The 25,309-nt window shown below is 42.3% G+C and overlaps 1 protein-coding gene across 1 annotated transcript in view; it reads left to right on the forward strand.

The window, feature by feature from the left end:
• The window catches only part of pip5kl1 (phosphatidylinositol-4-phosphate 5-kinase-like 1), a 130,167-nt gene that overhangs the window by 76,207 nt on the left and 28,651 nt on the right, over positions 1 to 25,309 (forward strand). Inside the window, exons 3-7 of the mRNA XM_034192719.1 lie at positions 4,466 to 4,516; positions 4,609 to 4,763; positions 12,162 to 12,286; positions 19,684 to 19,718; positions 19,848 to 19,903. Coding sequence (XP_034048610.1) covers positions 4,466 to 4,516; positions 4,609 to 4,763; positions 12,162 to 12,286; positions 19,684 to 19,718; positions 19,848 to 19,903 — 422 coding nt within the window. The remainder of the gene's footprint in view (positions 1 to 4,465; positions 4,517 to 4,608; positions 4,764 to 12,161; positions 12,287 to 19,683; positions 19,719 to 19,847; positions 19,904 to 25,309) is intronic.

The raw sequence follows: 25,309 nt of genomic DNA on the forward strand, positions 1-25,309 counted from the left end.
GTGGCATGCTCAACACTGACATAGTACACGTCAGGCCAAATGGATCTGTCAACGTTATGGGTTTGGTGATAGGGACGTCTGATGTTTGTCCATTTGCAGAGCGAACCCTAAAGATTTCGTTGCTTAATTGATGGACAGGTATGTTGTCATTACATGTGGTTCTACATGCTCCTGTATCACAAAGGAATGTCACTGGTCGTCCATTTACCAACAAAGTCACTTCTGGTTTTGGTACCGGATTTCCCAGCAAGGCACACAGATCCATATCACAATCAGACTGCCTATCTGATGTGGAATCATGGATTATGGATTCTAGTCATTGTGGATACTGTGGCTGCGGAGGATTATTCCGTTGTGGAATTCTCCCTGCTGCTCCCTCAGTAGGTGGATTCGGACAATTTCTATACATATGTCCCTCTCTTCCACAGTTCCAACAAATCAGGGGACCACGTGGTGGCCCTCCCTGTCTGTGCTGCTGTTGTGGTTGCCATGGTCCTTGACGTTGTGGCTGTCCACCTTGTCTATTTTGCCATGGCTTTTTGGGGCGTTTGCACTGCTTCTGCTGTCTTAAGTTACCCTGCTGGTAATATATTTCATCATCTCCATGTGCTACATACACTCCTTTGTCGCTGTTTCTTGTCTTTTTCTGCTTTAAGACTTCTTCTGCATGACAGCAGTGTGTATGTGTTTCTTCCAATGTGCCTGTAGGCAATCCAATCCAATGTTTCTGTATCCAAGCTTTTATATCCTTATTGGAATGTTGGATCAGAGCGTTTTTCAATTGTTGTTCATACACAGGTGTTTCTGGCAATATGCCACTATGGACCCTAAATACATTCTCAAATCTGCATCTAAACTCTGTCCATGGCTCTCCTTCTTTCTGAGTTGTCCTGGTAATTTCAGTATAATTTATCTTTGGTCCTAACACTCCTTTCGCACGTGTAATCATAGCTTCCACTCTTGTTTTCAAGACTAGATCATCATGTGTCAGTGGTACGCCTTGTTGATCTGCAGGATTCCAGTCTCCGCGTACCTGACTCCATTTAGGGCCACATGCTTTCATCCACACCTGTTGGACTTCAGGTCCATTAAGGTGGTAAGATGTTCTAATGTTTTCTATATCCTGCATAAAGCCCTCGATATCGACATGTGGCGATGGTATCATGTCGACTGCTGCTTTGATATCATCAGCATTCCATGTCCGATAAACGAGCATGGTTGGTAGCTGTCCTGCTGTTCCTGCACGAGGATTTGGTACTTCTATCATAGGATAGGCACCTCCCTGATCACTATGTTCCACCATGGGAGGGGCTGTAGGCACTTTCGCTTGACTGCGTGTTTGTGGTTTTTCTGGTTTTTCTCTTTTTACCTTAGGTTTTACTGCCAAATCATACTGTGGTGGCGGTACATCGTCATCCTCTGGTAGAGGAGATAAAGGTCTCTTTGTCACCAACGATCCAGCCGGCGGTGATTGTTGAGGCTGTTCTGGCTCTCTGTGCTGAATTATCACATCTTCTTCTGCCTTACCTACAGCTTTCTTTTTCCTTGCTTTCTCTAATCGTCGCTTCTCTGCTCCTTTCTGTCTGTTCTCTGCTTCCTCCTCCCAAAATGCCACTAAATCTGCCCCTACTTTCTGCATCTTTTTCTCATCACCTTTATGTTCCCGTTCTAACTCCTTCTTCAGCTTTTGTATGCTGATCAGGTTCAGTCGTCCGTCAAAGTCATGTTTATTTATCCAGGTCTCCAATTTCTTTGTTGCTTTTGGATTTTTTGCCTCCATAAATTTCCAGTCGTCAGTTGATAAATTTTCCTTATTTTTAGACGTCTTACCCCCCATTTTTATTATATTTTTATCCCTTGTTATAATTTGGACTTCAGACAGGGGCACACCTAGGGTGTTCTAAATCTGAAGTTTTCACACTTTCTTTGGACGTGACAATCAATTTGCCGTCGTGTGGTTGATTCCTTTCACCTCCCCGTAGGAAGCGGAATCACTTGCCTGCTGCTTCCACACGCACGGTTGTCACTAACGTTGTCCAAAGTATTACACTTTCACACAGTTATTTACACTTGCGCAAAACACTATTTACACATAGAAACACTCCTAATAATCGTACGCGTATTCTTATGTCAGGGGAGCTTGCCCTCCCGTGAAATTTAACTAATGTCCTGCATTAGGGGACTCCGCCATCCCTGCCAGATTTAACTGCTTTTTTACAGTGCACATATTCCTACCCGGGATTTCCTTTACGTATTAAAACAGAGGAGTCCGTATCCTCCTTCCGGAATTTAACTACGTGCGACCCTCGCAACCGTAGAGGAGTCCGCCCTCCTTACAGAGTTTAACTGTGTTTCATTAACAGACGATTCTGTATCATCGCTTACGGAGTTTAACTGTTTTATGTGATCACTTTTATCCCCTACCGGTACGCGTATTAAAACAGAGGAGTCCGCACCCTCCTTACAGAGTTTAACTGCTTTGCATTAACAGACGATTCTGTATCATCGCTTGCGGAATTTAACTGTTTTATGTGATCTGATCACCACTCACTCAGTACTGTTTACACAGAAATTTTACTCACTGACTCGACTTCCTGTCTGTCTTCTTCGGGAAAATCTCGTCAACCAGACGATGCCAACGGTGGTCGACAATTGCAGACACGATCAATCGATCGATCGGACCTTGGCCAAGGATTTACGTCTGGACTTGACGACCTCCGCCGGACACCTCCGGTGTTGTTGAGCTCCCGGACGAGCCCCCAGTCAATGTTGGGTATTTTCTCCTCCAAACATTTTTAAAACCTTTAACAAGACAAACAGAGTCAAGAAACACCAGTGAGACAGAAAGTCAAATTTTACGCGCGGAGTGCGGCCAGGCTGTACACCAAGGCTACACTAAAGTCTGGCCTGCTTTTCCGCTCTTTTTATTAAGAGACGCCCTCATCACATAAACAAGAAACTTGTCCTAAGGGTGGGGGTGATGACGCAAGACAAGTTTCTTCCCATAACATAAACGCATACGTCAATAAGTGCAGCTGTAAGGAAGAACACTTTCAGGTCAGCACATCTCGTTCGTCTGTTGCAGGTATCAGCTGTTCTGCATCTGCCTGAAGTGTCCTGTCTTCCACACTCCTTCACACTAAACACCACATCACAATAGTCAAAACGTTCTCTTACTCCCAGTCATTAGAGGCTGCGAAAACAAAGTTATATTATAATAATAAGTACATCCAGCCCTTCATTCCCAGCTCAGATTGACCCCAGAGTGCTAAAACAAAATTGAATTCTCAGGATTGCATTAAGACAGGTGCAAAACAGCACATCTCCGTTCTCATGAGAAAGAAGACAAAGCTAAAACAAGGTTGAATAACACGTACATTCTCAGGGTGAAGTGCAAAACGGCACAACACCGTTCTCATGAGAAAGAAGACAAAGCTAAAACAAGGTTGAATAACACGTACATTCTCAGGGTGAAGTGCAAAACAGCACAACACCGTTCTCATGAGAAAGAAGACAAATGTACAAATGTTTAACAGTGATAACATATATACAAAATCCTTAACAGTAGTAACGACGTTACAGACATTGCTGTCCGTAGGCATATCTGCAGTGCCAGTGTCGGTGTCTGTATCGATATCAGCCATGCTGCTTTGTTATTGTCGTCCAGCGACCGTCGTCGGCTCATGACGTCGGTATCTTCTTGCGAGCAGATGTCCCTCGACCAATGAGATAAGAGTGATTCTGTATTGTCAACTCGTGTCTGTCAGCTCATTGGTGAAAAGCAGGAGAGAGGCTGGGATCAAATTTACCGTAAGTTTCCATATAAAGCGCCAGTCAATTCCATTGACATTTTACAGACTTTTTGATTCTCACAGAAATACGGGACAAACTGCGTCCCGTTTCAGGTCAATACGGAATGCACACTTTTATTTCCAAATAAGGGACGATTCCGTTTTTCAAGGGACGGTTGGCAACCCTATTTGGAGGTGATCCAAATCCGGATCCGGATTCAAAGTTACACTTTATGTAGGCTTTAAAGGATTACTGTTGTGTCGTGCTCCCGTGACGAAATGATTCAAATTTTCAATTTTTTTTCTGTCAGTAAGTTAAAACTTACTATTACTAACCCTACCCTGACACCCAACCCTATCCTTAACCATAACCTGACCCTACTCCTTCCCCTAACCCTAACCATAACCTCGCCAGACCCCCCGCATCATTTTTAAGTTTGTGCAGCCGTCACGGAATGTATTAGAATAAATTTGTCCTCCCATTATGAACATTTTGCACTTTTCGTGACAATATCACAGAATCACGACATGCTGTGAGACTGCGTTGTAGATATTAGGGCATGGAAGACTCCACTGAATTTTGGAGGTGTTCCAGATCCAGTTTGGCAGATGTCAGAAATCTCTGATTGCTCTTGTTATTCTTTGTGACATCATCTGTCTTTGTTTCACCTTAGAACGAGCTGTCAGATGATGATTTCAGGTTAGAGGTGACTCAGATCCACAAGGTAAGCTCATGTGTCTCTGTAGGAAATAATGTGGTTCACTCGTGTACTGGATCCATCCCACCAGTTTACTCTGGACTGCTTTGTGCACGCAGGATTTTACGATGGAGACTTTTGCTGGTCCCGTGTTTGCCAGCCTGCGTGGCTCTTTGGGAGTGACCGAGCAGGAGTATCAACATTCACTCTGCTCTGAACACTGCTACCTCCAGTTCATCAGCAACTCCAAAAGCAAAGCAGACTTCTTCCTAACGTAAGACACCAGACACCAACCACTACTCACACACAGCGCTTCTACCTTTGTGAGCATGCAGGATGTATTTTAGACTTACTGGGATGAGGTTGAACAGCTGACATTGTGGTGTAGAGAAAATAACCTGTTCCTGGACACATCCAAAACCAAGGAGCTAATCAGAGATTTCAGGAGAAACAAAACAGACATTCAGCCCATTATCATTGGGGGGACCTGTGTGGAAAGGGTCAGGGACTTTGTTTCCTGGGAGTCCACATAGATGAGAAATTGACCTGGGCCAGGAACACCACACACTGTCATGCTTGGCCCCAGCTTGGGGTTTAGGTCCGGATTTCGGCTCTTTGTCCTCTATGGTTTTCTGGTTTTAGTTTTCATATGTTTATACTTTCTCTTGAAAATCTCAGGTTGGTTCTGTTTATTGCTTTGCTTTGCTTACTATTTAGTCACTGGTTCCATTCTTTATCTTATCATTTTGTTTCACATTTTTTTATTCTATAGTTATTTTTTGTATTTGTTCACTCATGGTCCTTTAGGTTTCTTTCATCTTAGTTTAGTTCTGTTTATCACATTTATTGTATAATGCTTAGTCAAAGGTTTTTGTTATTATTTATCTTTGGTGTTGCTTATCAGATTATGTTCCATTTGTCGTTTATTGCATTATTCAGTAGTCACCGGTTTGTTTTCTGTTCAACCCAATAGTTTGTTTTGCCATATTTATTCTATTCACTTTTGTGTACCGGTCAGTAACAGTTCCATTCTAGTTTTAGTTGTAATCATTAGTTTTCTTATTTTCCCCTTTTTGACTTGTCATGTTAGTGCTTAGGTTTGCCCCTTTTGTTTTGCTCACATTAATTATTTGTCTGTCTTGAACATGTCATGTTTTTCACAGTTAGTTTTTCTGTCATTTACTTCTCTTGCTTTGCACCGCTTTGTTTTGCCCTCCTGCACTCTCTTGCCTTTCTTCCCTCTTCTTTGTTTACTAAACCACACCTCTTTCCTGAACCTTCCACACACCTGCTTCTAATCACCCTGATATGTTTGCTGCTTATTTTTTGCTTATTTAAACCCTCACAGTTCCACAGCTCACTGCCTGATTGTTGACTGTTCACTTTATCGCCTTTTGTTCTCATCCTGTTTGCTTTTCAGTGTTGTTGACCTTGCTTGTGAACTCTGACTTCAGCCTCGTCATTGCCCTGTACTCAGCCTGTTTTTTGACTGTGCCTCTGTTTTACCTGTATTACTCCTTGATGCCATTTGTATTAACTTTGCTCATTTCTGGACCTTGACCCAGCCTGCACCATGTCTGATACCTCTGCAAAACTTTGAGGTGTAGTCGAGGGGGACAGAAATTCTGACAGCCGTGTATGAATGCCATTTGACTACTTAAATTGTGGGTGGATCCCGCCTTGACTGATTTGTGCACATCCCGTGCGTATGCTTGAAAATGCAGATACCCAGAATGTAGTAAGAATAACAAGAATGCACTCAAATGCCATGCGGGTGCAGTTTGATCACCACCAGAAGTCTGGATGGAAAGCAAGCAAGGTGAGGGGCATGGCAGAGTGAGCAGTTTATTGCCACTGGAACCATGTAGCCATGTCACATGTCATATCCACTGCCACTGAAATATCCACAGTTTTGTACATACTTTTCTCTTTGTTGTTATATGAATTTTTTTTTTTTTTTTTTTTTTTTTTTTTATGTTTTAATTTGCTCTCTGGACATACCTCTTTCATTCTGTTAAAATTTATGTTTATTTTTCTTTTCTTCTCCAGACTTTTCTGTCAGGATTTGCCCCTGCTCAGGTCCTTTATTTTCTGTCAGCCTTTTTGTATTTATCTTTTATTTGGTTTTTGAACATCTGTTTATTTTGCTTTTTCACAGCCTGTTTCTGTTCTTCACACATCAGCCACATGTTTAGTGGCATTCTTGTTTTGTTTAGTCTTTGATCCACTGTCTTTGATTTTTGTCACAGGTTTTATTTGGCAGGTTTACCACTGAAGTGTTGGTTTAATTATTTTGTGTTTTATACATCAGTCCCGTTCTAGTTTTAGCTTTTGATTTACTTGTTACCTTCTTTTCAGTCTTACCCATTTGTCGCTTAATATTATTCTGTTCATGTTAAGATTCCATTCTGTCAATAGTTTTTTGTTTTTGTCGGCCTAGATATTTTAGTATTATTAGTTTCTGGTTTTGTCACTGCACTCTCTTGTCTGCTCCTCCTCATCTTTGTTCTCATGTTTCACGCCCAGTTTAATTTGTATCACTGTCACACCCTCTGATCACTACACTCTCTTGCCCTTCACCAGCACTTCCTCATTCCTGTTGGCCATCACTGCCTAATTATTCACCATGTATTTAAGCTCTGAGTTCTGTTTGCAATTGCTAGTTTGTTGATTTTAATATCTCTGTTCCAGCTCTCCCACTCTTGTTCTGTGTTCCTTGTTTTGTACTTTGCCTCACCGTGCCCAACCGTGCTTGTTTTCCTGGACCTCGTTTTTGTCTCTGCCCGCTTACTACTTTTTGCCGTGCTCTTGACCTAAGCCTGGTTATGTTTGACGATGCCATTGCCTTACGCTTTCCCGTACTTTTGCCTCGCTGACTGCTTCTTTGTGTACCAGACCACTGCCTGAATTTACTATAAAGTCTTCAATATCCTACTCCCCGTTTGACTGTCTGCATTGTGCTTCCTATCATCTGCTGTGTTCAGCTGCTCTGAGATCCCAACACTTTCAAGTCTGCATGTGGTTTACTCAGGTTTATACATGTATTTGCACTGAAAGGCTTAGACCTTACCTTTTGTTGTACTGGTTACAATCAAATCAGTTTTATTTGTATAGTGCCAAATTACAACAAACAATAAAGAATTTGTATCTGTAGTGCAAGCATGAATGTGGGCAGTGCTTCTTTGCAGCCTACGTTTTTTTTGCAAAGCATTTGATTTGGCTGATTATGCTGCTCGCTGGAGCATCTTAAGAATTTACCTGCTCTCCAACAACTTGCTTTACACAAGCACATTTTCTGTGCAGAGTGCCGTCAGGCCCTTTGAGGTTTTCCAAGTGAATACTGGCATTCATCAAGGATGTGTCCTAGTTCCTACACAGTTTGATGCTTGCATGGACTGGGTGTTAGGTTCAGAATCACCCTTATTTGTATTACAATGAGATTTGAGTGGAACTCCAAAAGGTGCTTTCCGTGGTGCGAGTAATTTTTAGCCAGTATAAAAGATAGTGAAATTTAATGGTAAATTATGCAGAGTATATGTACAACTAATATGAACTAATACAGTTGTGGAGACCTGTGGCTTAGGTGACTTTGTTGGTGAGTGTCACTGTCCCCCATACAGTAGTGTTCAGAATAACAGTAGTGCTATGTGACTAAAAAGATTAATCCAGGTTTTGAGTATATTTCTTATTGTTACATGGGAAACAAGGTACCAGTAGATCCAGTAGATTCTCACAAATCCAACAAGACCAATCATTCATGATATGCACACTCTTAAGGTTATGAAATTGGGCTATTAGTAAAAAAAAAAGTAGAAAAGGGGGTGTTCACAATAATAGTAGTGTGGCATTCAGTCAGTGAGTCAGTTTTGTGGAACAAACAGATGTGAATCAGGTGTCCCCTATTTAAGGATGAAGCCAGCACCTGTTGAACATGCTTTTCTCTTTGAAAGCCTGAGGAAAATGGGACGTTCAAGACATTGTTCAGAAGAACAGCGTAGTTTAATTAAAAAGTTGATTGGAGAGGGGAAAACTTATACGCAGGTGCAAAAATTTATAGGCTGTTCATCTACAATGATCTCCAATGCTTTAAAATGGACAAAAAAAACCAGAGACACATGGAAGAAAATGGAAAACAACCATCAAATCAGAATGGATAGAAGAATAACCAGAATGGCAAAGGCTCACCCACTGATCAGCTCCAGGATGATCAAAGACAGTCTGGAGTTACCTGTAAGTGCTGTGACAGTTAGAAGACACCTGTGTGAAGCTAATTTATTTGCAAGAATCCCCCGCAAAGTCCCTCTGTTAAATAAGACATGTGCAGAAGAGGTTACAATTTGCCAAAGAACACATCAACTGGCCTAAAGAGAAATGGAGGAATATTTTGTGGACTGATGCGAGTAAAATTGTTCTTTTTGGGTTCAAGGGCCGCAGACAGTTTGTGAGACGACCCCCAAACTCTGAATTCAAGCCACAGTTCACGGTGAAGACAGTGAAGCACGGTGGTGCAAGCATCATGATATGGGCATGTTTCTCCTACTATGGTGTTGGGCCTATATATCGCATACCAGGTATCATGGATCAGTTTGGATATGTCAAAATACTTGAAGAGGTCATGTTGCCTTATGATGAAGAGGACATGCCCTTGAAATGAGTGTTTCAACAATACAATGACCCCAAGCACACTAGTAAATGAGCAAAATCTTGGTTCCAAACCAACAAAATTAATGCCTCGCAGATGTGAAGAAATCACGAAAAACTGTGGTTATACAACTAAATACTAGTTTAGTGATTCACAGGATTGCTACAAAAGCAGTTTCAACATAATAGTTTTGAGTTTGTAGCGTCAACAGCAGATGCTACTATTATTGTGAGCACCCCTTTTCCACTTTTTTTTAAATAATAACCCAATTTCATAGCCTTAAGAGTGTGCATATCATGAATGCTTGGTCTTGTTGGATTTGTGAGAATCTACTGAATCTACCGGTACCTTGTTTCCCATGTAACAATAAGAAATATACTCAAAACCAAGATTAATCTTTTTTGGCGGGGGGTAAGGGGGTCACTACAGTCAGGGAGGTGAGCCGGCCCCACTGGGCGTGTCTCTCTGTGGGGACAGTGGCAGGTGAGGTGTTTGACTGGGACGGTGCAGGTGTCAAACTCAGTGAGGACAGAAACCTCCCTCCGTTAAAGTTAGAAACATATTCACAGATTCAAACTGCAGGATTGTCTTACAGACATAAAGACATGGATCAATCAATCAATTCAATCAATCAATTTTTTTATATAGCGCCAAATCACAACAAACAGTTGCCCCAAGGCGCTTTATATTGTAAGGCAAGGGCATACAATAATTATGTAAAACCCCAACGGTCAAAACGACCCCCTGTGAGCAAGCACTTGGCTACAGTGGGAAGGAAAAACTCCCTTTTAACAGGAAGAAACCTCCAGCAGAACCAGGCTCAGGGAGGGGCAGTCTTCTGCTGGGACTGGTTGGGGCTGAGGGAGAGAACCAGGAAAAAGACATGCTGTGGAGGGGAGCAGAGATCGATCACTAATGATTAAATGCAGAGTGGTGCATACAGAGCAAAAAGAGAAAGAAACAGTGCATCATGGGAACCCCCCAGCAGTCTACGTCTATAGCAGCATAACTAAGGGATGGTTCAGGGTCACCTGATCCAACTGATAAAACTGAAGTTATTGTACTTGGCCCCACAAATCTTAGAAACATGGTGTCTAATCAGATCCTTACTCTGGATGGCATTACCCTGACCTCTAGTAATACTGTGAGAAATCTTGGAGTCATTTTTGATCAGGATATGGCATTCAATGCGCATATTAAACAAATATGTAGGACTGCTTTTTTTGCATTTACACAATATCTCTAAAATGAGAAAGGTCTTGTCTCAGAGTGATGCTGAAAAACTAATTCATGCATTTATTTCCTCTAGGCTGGACTATTGTAATTCATTATTATCAGGTTGTCCTAAACGTTCCCTGAAAAGCCTTCAGTTAATTCAAAATGCTGCAGCTAGAGTACTGACAGGGACTAGAAGGAGAGAGCATATCTCACCCATATTGACCTCTCTTCATTGGCTTCCTGTTAATTCTAGAATAGAATTTTAAATTCTTCTTCTTACTTATAAGGTGAAGAATTTTAAATTCTATTCTAGATGGGACCTGATTATTCAAATTCTTACTTATAAGGTTTTGAATAATCAGGTCCCATCTTATCTTAGGGACCTCATAGTACCATATCACCCCAATAGAGCGCTTCGCTCTCAGACTGCAGGCTTACTTGTAGTTCCTAGGGTTTGTAAGAGTAGAATGGGAGGCAGAGCCTTCAGCTTTCAGGCTCCTCTCCTGTGGAACCAGCTCCCAATTCAGATCAGGGAGACAGACACCCTCTCTACTTTTAAGATTAGGCTTAAAACTTTCCTTTTTGCTAAAGCTTATAGTTAGGGCTGGATCAGGTGACCCTGAACCATCCCTTAGTTATGCTGCTATAGACTTAGACTGCTGGGGGGTTCCCATGATGCACTGTTTCTTTCTCTTTTTGCTCTGTATGCACCACTCTGCATTTAATCATTAGTGACTGATCTCTGCTCCCCTCCACAGCATGTCTTTTTCCTGGTTCTCTCCCTCAGCCCCAACCAGTCCCAGCAGAGGACTGCCCCTCCCTGGGCCTGGTTCTGCTGGAGGTTTCTTCCTGTTAAGAGGGAGTTTTTCCTTCCCACTGTCGCCAAGTGCTTGCTCACAGGGGGTCGTTTTGACCGTTGGGGTTTTTCCGTAATTATTGTATGGCCTTGCCTTACAATATAAAGCGCCTTGGGGTAACTGTTTGTTGTGATTTGGCGCTATATAAATAAAATTGATTGATTGATATCTGTCTGTCTGTCTGTCTATCTATCTGAGATAAATGCATGCAGCAATTAAACAGCAAGACATAACACACTGACATTTTCTACCCAAGTAAGTAAGTATTTTCCCACTCTAGAACCAGTGACACTGAAGGGCTAACTCACCTTTGCTACTTAATAGAGATCATCACTTTCACACTCTTTGGGAATGAGTGAGTCAGAAAACGTGCGCACACCACGGAGACCGGGATGTTTTGATTCCTCTTCTGATCACAAGGACAACTGGATCTGGTCGAGCTTGTGGTCGTTTGTCGACAAAACATCTGTTTTTCCATTGGTACCAAGTATTAGCTTATTCACGCTGATTATGAAAAATTGCGGCGCAAATACTACAGCAGTGATCCAGAAGTGGGCAAGTGACTGTAACAAAAAAACGAAGCGATTTTGGAGAGACCAGACACTGACGCCACAGTGCAGCGCTACTCTGATTAGCTGTCACTTGATTGCCACTCAAAAAAAAAAAAGAAAAAAGAATGGAACTGATTGAAACAGAATGACTTTTTAACCTCTTAAAATGGGTTAAGTTTAGCATCTTTAAACTTGTCCAAGGTCTGTGTCCCAAGAATGTTCCCTGTAAATTTGAAGACTCTGGCAGTAATAGGACTGGAGTTATGCTGAGCACAGACACACGGACAGATGGACAGACGCAAAGTCTTCGCAGTGCCCAATGGACATCAGGTAAAAACTGATTATGGAGGTTGTTGTGTTGAGAACTAATGATGTTTTTTCCGGTGTACTTTCTGAACTTGCAGGAATGATAAACGCTTCTTTTTGAAGACCCAGAACAAAAGGGAAATCAGGTTTCTTCTGGCCAATTTAAAGATCTACTTGGAGCATCTGAAGAATTATCCTCATTCTCTGCTGGTCAAGTTTCTCGGTACAAAATACACACAACTGTGTCAGACTCACATCAACCGACAAATCAGAGCAAACACATTAATCTTCATTCAGCAAAAAATCTGAAACCGAGGTATCACACAAAAACTACACAAAAACTACTCTTGTCAAGTTTTCAATAGAAACTATGCAGCAAAACAACAAGACGTTTTCTTCAATCATAAAGTTGAAGTGGATTTGGTGCGTATTGTTATATGGCTGGGGGGGCCTGGCTGCCGGTTTGTTTGTCGTTTGGTTTCCTCCCAGGTGGCGTGCATTTGGGACTGAGTGGCTGTGTTGCTGAGGCTGTCAGGACCTCACCCTGATCACCTGCGACTCGTCAGGACTCACAGCTGAGGTGCATCTGGATGGATTGGAGCATGTTGGCATTTAAGACTGGAGTGCACAGTGTGTATTTGCCAGAGACTCGACCTTGTGACCAGACGGGTGAGATCGTCGTCTTGGGAGCCATCTCATCAGCAGCGGACGCTGAGAATGTCCAGGTTTGATGCACAGTCTGTGAAAGAGGAGGGGGTGAGGTCTCACGCTCGTCAGCACACTTCCTGAGGTACGTTAGATTTTGTGACTAACTGTTATACAGTCAGTAAATGTGGTGTCCCTCACACCTTATTGTATTGAGCTGTATGTTAGTCATGTATCAGCTTCCACTGCGGTGGAGTTTTGTGAACGGGATGTTCCATGCCTGCAGGTTGGGAGCTGATCAGTAATCAAGCCAGGAAGTGTTTGCTGTTTGTACACCTTTAAGTGTTCTGTGTGTAGAGTGTGGACTCACATAATGGTTCCTTCATTCACAGACTCGGTTGTTGCGGCCACCTGGGGGGTGTCGGCGGGGTCCTTGGGTCCGAAACAGCTTCTGGCTCCGGACCGTTAGTGCTGCTGGGAGCGCACCACGCCAGGCCGCACCTTTTTGTTATATTATCTTTTGTTATTATCACTGTTATGTATTAAATTCAGTTAGCCTTTGTACCGTGCTCTGCTTATTTCATACTGGGTCCTTCAAACGCTGGTCGGTTCTCCGAGCTGCGTCCGACACATAACACGTATTGTACTTTGTTGTTTATATGGTGTGAAATCTGAGCGCAACCTTAAGTGAGAGGTTTTCTGGCCAGGAAAACCTGACTCTGGATCATTAATGGGAGCAGCTCCCTGAGGTGAAACAGCTGAACACCTCATTACTGGAACACCTCCTAAGTGTCATCAGGTGCAGACACTTCCAAACTGGAACTGGAATGTGACACTGCTAATGTTTTAATCCTGCAGTGTTCGATTCTGAAATAAAATTAGCTAAACTTGTTAAATGAATTGAATTTATGTAGAATTTTTCCATCTGAATCAGAAGCTCAAAGCGCTTTACAGTGATGACTAATATTCAGACACACGAACACAGTGGTGTAGTAGAGAAGCTTGAATCTTATACTGGACTAGGTTGCTTGACTCAAGGACGTTTCGCTTCAAATCGCAGAAGCTTCCTCAGCTAAAATTCTTGCACTGGTAGTCTGACTCTTCTATCTTGACTCTTGTAGAGAAGAATAAACAGAAGCCACAAAAGCTGGAGTTTTAAACCTATCCAGACCCCTCCTACCGAGAGGCAGACTGCTATAGGCTAGTGACTAAACAATAGCTCTAATTAGCACCTATTGTGCTCTAGTTAGCACCCTCCTAATGACAGGGCAGCCGTCCCTCCTAATGATGGGACAGACGCCTCTCCTGACGGCTCCCCTGGCGACTCTCCTGAGACTACCAGAGCAAGAATTTTAGCAGAGGAAGCTTCTGCGATTTGAAGTGAAACGTCCTTGGGTCAAGAACCCAGTCCAGTCGAAGATTCAAGCTTCTCTACTATGGAAACCACCTGGATAACTGAGAGCCTACACAGAAACAAAAACATAGTGGTGGGCACAGCTAACCAAAAAAGTTAGCTTCGATAACTGGTAGTCATCTAACTGAAAAGTTATCTTTTTTAATGCTAAACCAATAACCTGCCTAAAAACCTATCAGAAGCTACAGTTAACCAATAGCTTTAAATTTTATCTCCCATACACTCTCAGCTACTAACTAGCCGATTTTGAGTTTAATAGAATTAAATCAGAAATAGAATCAAAGGCGATCACAAACCCAAACAGCCAACGAGCCAGCGCTTCTGTCTTTGTGCGCTCTGCCCCCTGCTGTAGGAAAGAGTCATTCACCTTGACAGGATACAGTGATCCAGCAATGAGGCAGTGGTCTTGAAATGGAAAGCAGGTTTGAATTATGGTTTTGCTTTATAAATAAAATTATTCCGGATAGAAAACTACATTAATGTAAACTCATGTACAAAGTGATATATAACACATATCTGTTAATTTTAAAAGAATGCACTAATTCTGAAGATTTTAACATTAGCACACAGATGCCCAAAGGGATTATGGGTAAACTAAGCTTCCACTCATACTGACTGGTTGATTCACTTATTTTACCAACACAAGCTGCTATGCAAGGCGCTCACTACACACCAGGAGTAACTTTGGGATTTAGGACCTTGCCCAAGGGCCCTTAGTGTACTGTCTCACTGGGCTGTGACTGTTGATGGATGGCATATGCAAGGGAGTTCCCAAAATTTTGCGTTGCGTTGGGGTTTGTATTCTTCTTGTGTGAGTTGCAGGGCATCGCTCTCTCGTTAGCTGAATTTTGAACCATTCAAAAAAATTGCACCACACATTTTCTCTCTAATCACAGAGTCCTTGCGGGCATTTTGAACCCTTTTGAATTTAGTTTCCCTGAGTGAGAATGTGCGCAACATGTGAGACAACCTGTGCAGGGTTGATGACACGCTGTGTGATCAGAGTGGAACTGGGCTCCTGGATGCAGTTGAGCAAGTCCAGCGGCCTTCAGCAGTTGGCCTGGGTACAACCTGATGTGCAGGCAGGGGCAATGGGCTGGAGGAGTCCTGTGCGGTGGCTGAGGATGTGCTTGATCTGGATTCAGTCTTTGTTGTTTCTTTGGGGGGGGGGGGGGGTATTTATTTATTTGGTTTTTGTTTGTTTGTTTGCTTGTTTCTGGAGGACCACAGTAGAAATACATTTAATTCTGCTGGTCCGGTCATGCAGGCTCTGGCAACAGGCTGGTCAAGTCCTGTCAGAGGTGGAGGAGGACAACTCACATGTTCCAGAATTCTTTTTTTTTTTTTTTTTTTGGAGGACCACAGTGGAAATAATTTTAATTCTTCAGCTTTAATTCAAGGGGTTTGATAAATATATCACATGAATCATTTAGGAATTACTGTTGGTAAAAGTGAATGCACAGACCCACGCCAGGGGGTGTAAATGAACGGTCAATAGGGTTTCCAAATAAATAACAATTTATTCTGCAAATGTGCACAAACACTCAATTATGCTTTAGACAGTCAATTCAAAACCGTGACGCGTGGGCAGGCCCGAGGGTAGGAGACGCCTATCCAAAGAAGAGCCGGGACCCACAAAGTTCCACCGCCAACGGAGACCTGCAACACACCAGAGCCGCCAAGTCCTGAATCCCCAGGTGGCCACTGCTCCAGCTGTCAGACCCGGTACTGCTGGCAGGAACAAAACAGGTTAAGGTGGGTGTGTGTACACCCAGCAAACAGTCAGTAACTCATAGAAATCCTCCTGAAGGAATAAATCCAGATACTCCCAGAGTACAGAGGAAAAACTGGAGGACGTGCAGTGTCAATTGTTATACTTAGTAAGTCAGAAGTGAGGAGTGGAGACGCCAATTCCTCCAACTTCCACAAACTCGGCTACAAGCTGCAAGTATAAGTCACAACTGCAAAGACTTCAGTTACAATGAATGTGCGAACAGCAGAAAACGGCTGAGTAGGTTTACTTGTGAGGTAAGCAGATAACTCGGCAGAGTTATGGTGTCTCTCCCAGGCTTTTATGGATGAAGAGATGAGGTGATTGATGACAGGTGATGACAGCCCCACGGTGCACCTGGTGGATTCTTCCTGGCTACTGCTCCCTCTAGTGCAGGGGTGGCCAAGTTCTGTCCTCGAGAGGCACATTCCTGACACTCTTAGTTGTCTCCCTGCTCCAACACACCTGAATCCAATGAAAGGCTCATTGGATCCAATGAAAGGCTCATTGGATTCAGGTGTGTTGGAGCAGGGAGACAACTAAGAGTGTCAGGAATGTGCCTCTCGAGGACAGAACTTGGCCACCCCTGCTCTAGTGCCTGAAACCTGCCAACAGGCAGGGCGCCCTCTGGTGGTGGGCCAGCAGTACCTCCTCTTCAGCAGCCCACACAACAATTATAACCATCTGCATACACAGTAACTCCATTTTCAGAGCCCATAAGTAGTAATACAAGGATTCTTTTGAATACAAATAACCTTTACAGCCAGTAAAGTGAAGTGCTGTGAATACTTTCCAGATGCATTATATTATATCCAATTACTAATTATTAATGTCATACTGATGATTTTATACAACCCCTGGCAAAAATTATGGAATCACTGGCCTCGGAGGATGTTCATTCAGTTGTCCTCAAACGTGTGATTAGTGTCTTTAAGATGGAGATGAACTGCAGACTGAGGTCCACTGGCGCCCTCTCTGCGGTGCTGGTATAGCCTTTACACTGAGCCTATAGCAGTCTGCCTCTCAGTTGGAGGGGTCTGGTTAGGTTAAAACTCCAGCTTTTGTGACTGTTTATTCTTCTCTACTACAACCCCTGGCAAAAATTATGGAATCACCAGCCTCAGAGGATGTTCATTCAGTTGCTTAATTTTGTAGAAAAAAAGCAGATCACAGACATGACACAAAACTAAAGTCATTTCAAATGGCAACTTTCTGGCTTTAATAAACACTATAAGAAATCAAGAAAAAAAGATTGTGGCAGTCAGTAACGGTTACTTTCTTAGACCAAGCAGAGGGAAAAAAATATGGAATCACTCAATTCTGAGGAATAAATTATGGAATCATGAAAAACAAAAGAACGCTCCAACACATCACTAGTATTTTGTTGCACCACCTCTGGCTTTTATAACAGCTTGCAGTCTCTGAGGCATGGACTTAATGAGTGACAAACAGTACTCTTCATCAATCTGGCTCCAACTTTCTCTGATTGCTGTTGCCAGATCAGCTTTGCAGGTTGGAGCCTTGTCATGGACCATTTTTTTCAACTTCCACCAAAGATTTTCAATTGGATTAAGATCCGGACTATTTACAGGCCATGACATTGACCCTATGTGTCTTTTTACAAGGAATGTTTTCACAGTTTTTGCTCTATGGCAAGATGCATTATCATCTTGAAAAATGATTTCAATCATCCCCAAACATCCTTTCAATTGATGGGATAAGAAAAGTGTCCAAAATATCAACGTAAACTTGTGCATTTATTGATGATGTAATGACAGCCATCTCCCCAGTGCCTTTACCTGACATGCAGCCCCATATCATCAATGACTGTGGAAATTTACATGTTCTCTTCAGGCAGTCATCTTTATATTTCTCATTGGAACGGCACCAAACAAAAGTTCCAGCATCATCACCTTGCCCAATGCAGATTCGAGATTCATCACTGAATATGACTTTCATCCAGTCATCCACAGTCCATGATTGCTTTTCCTTAGCCCATTGTAACCTTGTTTTTTTCTGTTTAGGTGTTAATGATGGCTTTCGTTTAGCTTTTCTGTATGTAAATCCCATTTCCTTTAGGCGGTTTCTTACAGTTCGGTCACAGATGTTGACTCCAGTTTCCTCCCATTCGTTCCTCATTTGTTTTGTTGTGCATTTTCAATTTTTGAGACATATTGCTTTAAGTTTTCTGTCTTGATGCTTTGATGTCTTCCTTGGTCTACCGGTATGTTTGCCTTTAACAACCTTCCCATGTTGTTTGTATTTGGTCCAGAGTTTAGACACAGCTGACTGTGAACAACCAACATCTTTTGCAACATTGCGTGATGATTTACCCTCTTTTAAGAGTTTGATAATCCTCTCCTTTGTTTCAATTGACATCTCTCGTGTTGGAGCCATATTCATGTCAGTCCACTTGGTGCAACAGCTCTCCAAGGTGTGATCACTCCTTTTTAGATGCAGACTAACGAGCAGATCTGATTTGATGCAGGTGTTAGTTTTGGGGATGAAAATTTACAGGGTGATTCCATAATTTATTCCTCAGAATTGAGTGAGTCCATATTTTTTCCCCTCTGCTTGGTCTAAAAAAGTTACTGACTGCCACAATTATTTTTCCTGATTTCTTATAGTGTTTCTTAAAGCCAGAAAGTTGCCATTTGAAATGACTTTAGTTTTGTGTCATGTCTGTGATCTGCTTTTTTTCTACAAAATTAAACAACTGAATGAACATCCTCCGAGGCCGGTGATTCCATAATTATTGCCAGGGGTTGTATAAAAATAACATATTTAATATGTCCAATTACTAATTAATATCATTTTTGTTGTGTGGGCCGCCAGAAGACAGCTGTCACTCATCAACTCATGACAGCTGTCACCCATCTCCACTTCATCAATCCACTCCATAAAAGCCGGACGTCATCTCCACCTCGCTGCCGAGATATCATCTACCCGTGAAGGTAATTTCTCTGCTGACTTAAAACTAAATAATAGTCTGAACTCTTTTGCAGCCATTTTCCTGTGGTGTGCCTTATCAGCTGGATTGGCGTTTGGTGTGAACAGCGACTGCTACGCTTCACACCCAAAAAAGATAAGTGGTTTAACAGGAGCTGCATGAGTGTGTGATTAGAGGTGGAGGTGACTTTCCACCTTCTGACTGTTTTTGTTACTGGGTGTGCACACACCCACATCTCACTGTTTATGCTCCTCGCCAGCAGTACCAGATCCAACAGTCGGGGACGGTGATCACCTGGGAATTCGGGACTTGGTGGCTCCAGTATTCACCGGGTTCTGTGGCGGTGGAAATCGTGTGGTTCCGGCTCTTCTCAGGACAGACGTCTTCTATCCTCGAGCCTGCCCACACGTCACCTTGGTCTATTGACTGCTATCAGATTCTGTGATTGTCTGTATAATCGTTGTGCACATTCACAACATTAAATTGTTACCTTTTGGCTCATCTATTGACCGTTCATTTGCGCCCCCTGTTGTGGGTCCATGTCACTACACTTTCCCCAACAATTTTTGTCAAATACTTTGAACTACAGCTGAGAGTACACAGCAAACACCTTGATTGTGTTAGTTTGTGTCCATTGTAATCGTGTTTAAAGACAAAATTAGAAAAGTCATGCAAGTGCTGATCAAGATCAGTTATGTTGGTTTATTATGATGCTGTATTATGTTGGTCTATATTTTCTATATTGATTTATATTAAGCTGTAGTAATGTAATTTCAACATTTCAGTGTGTAATTTGTCTTCTCATTATTACTGTCTCTTTTTTTTTGTTTTGTTCTAAAGGTGTTCACAGGATCAGAATCCCCCACCGACTGAAGGTACAGTCTTTTCACTTTCATTCACATCAGTCATTCATCAGTCATTTTTCACTTTTCAGATAAACACACAACAGTTCAGGTGTTTTATGAAGAAGCATGAAATATCTTGTTGCCATGTGTCCTTTGCAGAAATACTTCATCATCATGCAGAGTGTGTTTTATCCAGATGATCGAATCAGTGCCCGGTAGGATTTAAATCACAATACTTTATTGTCTTCATGCATGTTCGGAGTTTATCTTGGTTTGTTCACATTAAAGACACGTTAAAAAAAGTAAGTCCCTTCACTTTGTCACTTGTTTTCACTCTTCCTGATACAACTCCATATGACATGGAGAACTGGCAGGAGTGGGTTTGAACCAAGAACCTTCCATACTGCACTGTTAAACCAAACACTCCATTTTAATACAATAATTAAGTTAATGTAACTCAAACTTAGAAAAAAGTTATAGTCACTCATTTCCATTAATTATACTAACTCAAAAATTAATTGTCATCATCACAACTCAGTTCCTTTAAGTGCATTTAAAATGTTGGGGCATTTAAGTGTTGGTGATGTATTTCCAGTGAATTCCAGTCACTCATTTTAACTGAGTTTATACCATTATGAAAAACTGCAAGTTCTGTTTATGGGCTGCCATTGAGCGTTTTTCATTCTGTTGTTCTCCTTTTACACACACACACACACACACACACATATATATATATATATATATATATATATATATATATATATATATATTAGTAAACAGATTACTAAAGTAGTAAGTAAACCAAAGAATGCATCCAAACATTTTATCCAAAAAATACAATGCAAATTTTTTTAGGCAGAAATTTATTTAGCACTTTTTAATTGAAAACCTGAACTAGATTTATGTAAGTTTAACTGTAAATTGTTAAGGTACTAAAACTTTAACAATTAAATTTTTGAAGATTATTTCATTTAAGTTTGCAAACTCAAATGGTTGAAGGCAATTGGTTTCCTCAAATGGTTTGAGTTAAACTAACTCATTGGGTTTTACAGTGTGCAAACGAGCACACTTAACTGCTTGGCCACATGAAAAACAGGTCAATGCAAATGACTGAAGAGCTCAAAAAGTTCATGAAACTGCTTTTACAAAAGTCCTGTGACTCATTTATACTGGGTCGGGTCGGGTCTTGGTGCTGCATCCATCACACTACAAAACTGCCTTGGGCCCTGGATGGCAACCACTCAGGCAGAACACCAGTCCATCCACCTCTTGAAAGTAAGCACTTATCTGCAGCATGCAGGTGAAATGTGGGCGTGTCCTTGGCCTTCTCCAGCTGATGTGGTCCTCAACACTCAGGCACAGAAATAGGCCACGTATCCAGAATGTGAAAGCTGACGTTCATTCACAGTGCGAGCGATACTGCTCACGTGAGCATCCATAAATAACCGCGTCACTCCAGCAGTACCCAAGAATTCACTGAAGAGATCTCCGACCAAAGACATCCAGTCGTGACCTTCCGTCGCTGGTCAGCATCCGAATCTCACAACCAGGACCCACCCCAAAGACTTGGACCTTCAGTCAAGATATCAGCCTCAACAAACACCTCTGTCCAGAGACATCATCACCCCATCAGCCGTCCAGGCGTCTCTCGACCTCAAAACCTGAGGACCCAGAGACATAAATGTCACTGCAGATTGACTGAACGTCTATAAATTGGGCACTGGCAAATTTGGACCTTCTCTTTGGAGAAGGGCAGCTGGTGTGGTGGTGACTGATTGTCCACTGCACGGTGACACCCGGGTCCAAACCAAAGCCCGTCCTTCTTCTTCAGAAGGAGGATCGTCCACTGCTGTAATAGTGCGCAGATACACACTATTACAGCAGTGGGGTGGGGGGGGGGGTCGGACTTAAACTGCACATGAATCTTTTTATTTTCTGTTATGTCTTTGGTAGTTTTTCCAGGAAGTTGTGTCCTACTCTCATCCAAATTCTAACATACTGACCACTTGCGCCATCTGCTGGCCATTAAGGGTCTCTGCCATTGAAGTTTGTTCATCAGCAGAATTATTCAAAACGGATGGACCTTGTTTTATGAAAAAGCCTTGTGCTTTCAGACCCTTTGGTGGCTCAAGGACATGTTTTTTTTTTTTTTTTTTTTTTTTTTCTTTTAGCATTACATGTTAAATATAATATCTGGACCTCAGTTTTGAAACTGAGGTTTTGGATTTGAATTAATGTGGTTAAAGGGCCTGTTGTGGAGGATTTTTTTTGTCTGTCTAGTTTGTGATACATTCAGCTGCAGACTGTGGATCTTGACACCAGCGAGGTACAACCTGATCACAAGGCAAAAACGTGATGATGTCATGAAAACGTATTTAGTATAGTAGCTTGTGACATAAAAAAAAAATCATGATGGCAGAATGTCATACATCACACTGACAAAGTGAGGAACTTTGACCTCCACATTAGAGATATTACGAGGACTGCTTTCTTCCACCTGCGAAATGTAGCGAAGATTTGTCCCATCCTGTCTATGATGCTGAGACCCACTGTAGCCAAGTGCTTGCTCACAGGGGGTCGTTTTGACCGTTGGGGTTTTACATAATTATTGTATGGCCTTGCCTTACAATATAAAGCGCCTTGGGGCAACTGTTTGTTGTGATTTGGCGCTATATAAAAAAATTGATTGATTGATTGATTGATTATTTTCCCTTTCATATGGCTACCATACTGGTACAGTATGTTAATGTTTTTTACCCCTTTAATTCATTTTATTACGAAACGGAGTGGACGGCAGCCTCAACTTTATCTAAATTTTGGGTCTTTTAGTGAAGCTTAGAATTAGTGGCCAGCAATCACCTTAGTATTTCTTCTGTTTTTCTTGTTGCTACACTGTATTTGTCTTTCTGATGCTTGGTTCTGCTTTTTTCTTTTCTCTCTGTCTGAGGTGCAGCTCCATCCAGAGATGGGTGTAGTATCCTTTCCAGAAACCATCCTGTGCACTGGCAACATTTCCTGTATGATTGTTTTGTAATTTGTGTCTGTAGCATGGCCCAAGCAGAGCAGCACCCCTTTGAGTCTGGTCTGCTTGAGGTTTCTTCCTCAGAGGTAGTTTATCCTAACCACTGTTGCTCTAGGGGTTGGTAAGGTTAGATTTTACTTGTGTGAAGCGCCTTGAAGCAACCTTGTTGTGATTTGGTGCTATATAAATTAAAATAAATTGAAATTGAAAAAAAAATAATGGAATTTGGGGTGACACGGTGTGGTAGGGGGTGGTCACATTATGGTTACCATTCTGATTTTCATCTGCAACATGCATCCAATGAAATGCATGTTTCGCTCATCAGCAGAAGACAGTTTTGAGATGTTTAACTTTTAGCTTTGTGTGGTAGTAACTACCAGGTTAATGCAGTAGTCTGTATGGAGTATTTGGCTCCATCTTACTGATCAAGATGGCGCCACTGGATATGCCTTGTCGTCCACCTCTATGTGTTTTGCTTATATCGCTGTTTGTGAAGAATATCTCATCACTGCTGATGTATGACCGCCAGACACTACTGAATATTAACGATTCTGTGATAAAGTCGATCTATGACTTTAGAGGACAATCACAGGCTCCTCCACATCTGGCCTCTGTGCCCCATGACCTGCGGCGTCTACACGGCCCTCTGTTCCGTAGAAGCCGCCACAGAAAGCGGGGGAAACGAAGTGGTCGGCGTGTTCGATTGAGCCTACCTGGCGCAGAATCATTGCGACCCTTTTCGGATTCCCCCGGAGTTCACTGATTTCACCGTGCGGTGTTCCTCAGAGGTTAGCGGGCTTCGATCAGCTGTCCCATATGCTGGCTACTGTCCCAGCCGCCCGCAGCGAGTCAGCATCTGCAGACGGAGCGCCGTGTTGGAAAATCTCCGCCCTGTTCGTAGTTCCAAGAAAACAAACTACACGCCGCTGCATTTTGCTCTCATCAACGCAAGGTCTGTTGCTAACAAAACTTTTATCTTAAACGACTTCTTCACTACACGTGAGTTGGATTTCCTTTTGTTGACGGAAACGTGGATTAAACCCGGTGACGTCAGCATGTTCACTGAACTCCTCCCCCCTCGCTGCTCTTTCCTCAGCGCACCGAGAGCTACTGGAAGAGGAGGCGGAGTTGCTGCAGTCTTTAGGGACAAATTTACATGTAAATCTGTGCATGTGAATAACTATTCCTGTTTTGAAGTACAATTATTCACAATGGAGCTTGACTGCCCTATCCTATCTGCTGTTGTCTACCATCCACCTAAATTTAATAAAGACTTCATTCAGGAGTTTTCTGAGTTCTTGGCTGAGGTGGCCCCTAAATATGATCAACTCCTTATTTGTGGAGATTTTAATATCCAGGTTTGCTGTCCATCTGGCAAGCTGGCTGTTGATTTTATGTCTTTTGGAGTCATTTGACTTAACTCAGTCTGTGGATAAACCTTCACATAGAGATGGACATCGTTTGGATTTAATTACTTCTCAAGGGCTCTCTGTGTCACTGGTTGAAATTTCTGAAATCCCCATCTCAGATCATTTCCCTATTATTTTTAATGTTCTTGCACCTCCACCTGCAAGCAGGCCTCCTGTCCCGGGTTCCTGTCGACGCATTATTACCTCTTCTACAGCTGGAGAGTTTACTGCTGCTTTTGTGGATTCTAACTTTTCTGCTTCTAATGGAGATACTTATCCTGAATGTCCAGAGAGTCTTCTGTCATCCTTCTATGCTGTGTGCACTGGGATTCTGGACATCATCGCTCCTCTTCAGCGCAGATCCATCAGGACTAAGGCTGATCCTTGGCTAAATGACACAACCCGAGCCCTAAGTCAGTGCCGCAGACGGGTTGAGCGTCATTGGAAAAAAGACAAATTGCACGTATCACTGGAGATACTGAGATCTCGCCCAGTACCAGAGGGCTGTGAAAGAGGCTAAATCTGGCTAAATCTTTTTACAAGTGGACACTGCCCTCGTGTTTTGTTTAACATAATTAACTCAGTTGTGAAGCCACACATCTCTCCTCTGGCTGATGCCACCGTTTCCACTTGCGAGGACTTTCTGCACTTTTTTGTTGATAAAGTGAACTGTGTAAGAGCGCTGAGCAGCTGCACCATTAGCCAAAGCCAGCCTGAGATGGCTTTGCATTCCGCCGTGTTTGACCACTTTGAACTGATCTCCCTTACGTCCCTCACTGATATTGTTAACAAAATGAGACCTACAAACTGCCCTTTGGATGTTTTTCCAACTAGATTGTTGAAAGAGGTGCTCACCACCGTTGGGTCATCCCTCTTGGTTTTAATGAACACTTGTCTTAGCTCAGGGTGTGTCCCGAACTCTTTTAAACATGCAATGGTGAGACCACTTCTTAAAAAGCCAAATCTGGATAAAAATGTTCTGTCCAGTTTTAGACCTGTTTCTAATCTGCCTTTTATCTCAAAGGTCCTTGAGAAAATTGTTTTTACACAGCTGCAATTGTTTTTAGAAAGTAACTCTGTTTTTGAGAAGTTTCAATCTGGCTTCAGATCAAGACACAGCACTGAGTCTGCACTTTTAAAAGTACACAATGACATTGCTCTGTCCGTTGATACCAAGTGCCCTGTTATTT

Source organism: Thalassophryne amazonica, chromosome 17, assembly GCF_902500255.1.
Source record: "Thalassophryne amazonica chromosome 17, fThaAma1.1, whole genome shotgun sequence".
Classification (NCBI taxonomy): Eukaryota; Metazoa; Chordata; class Actinopteri; order Batrachoidiformes; family Batrachoididae; genus Thalassophryne; species Thalassophryne amazonica.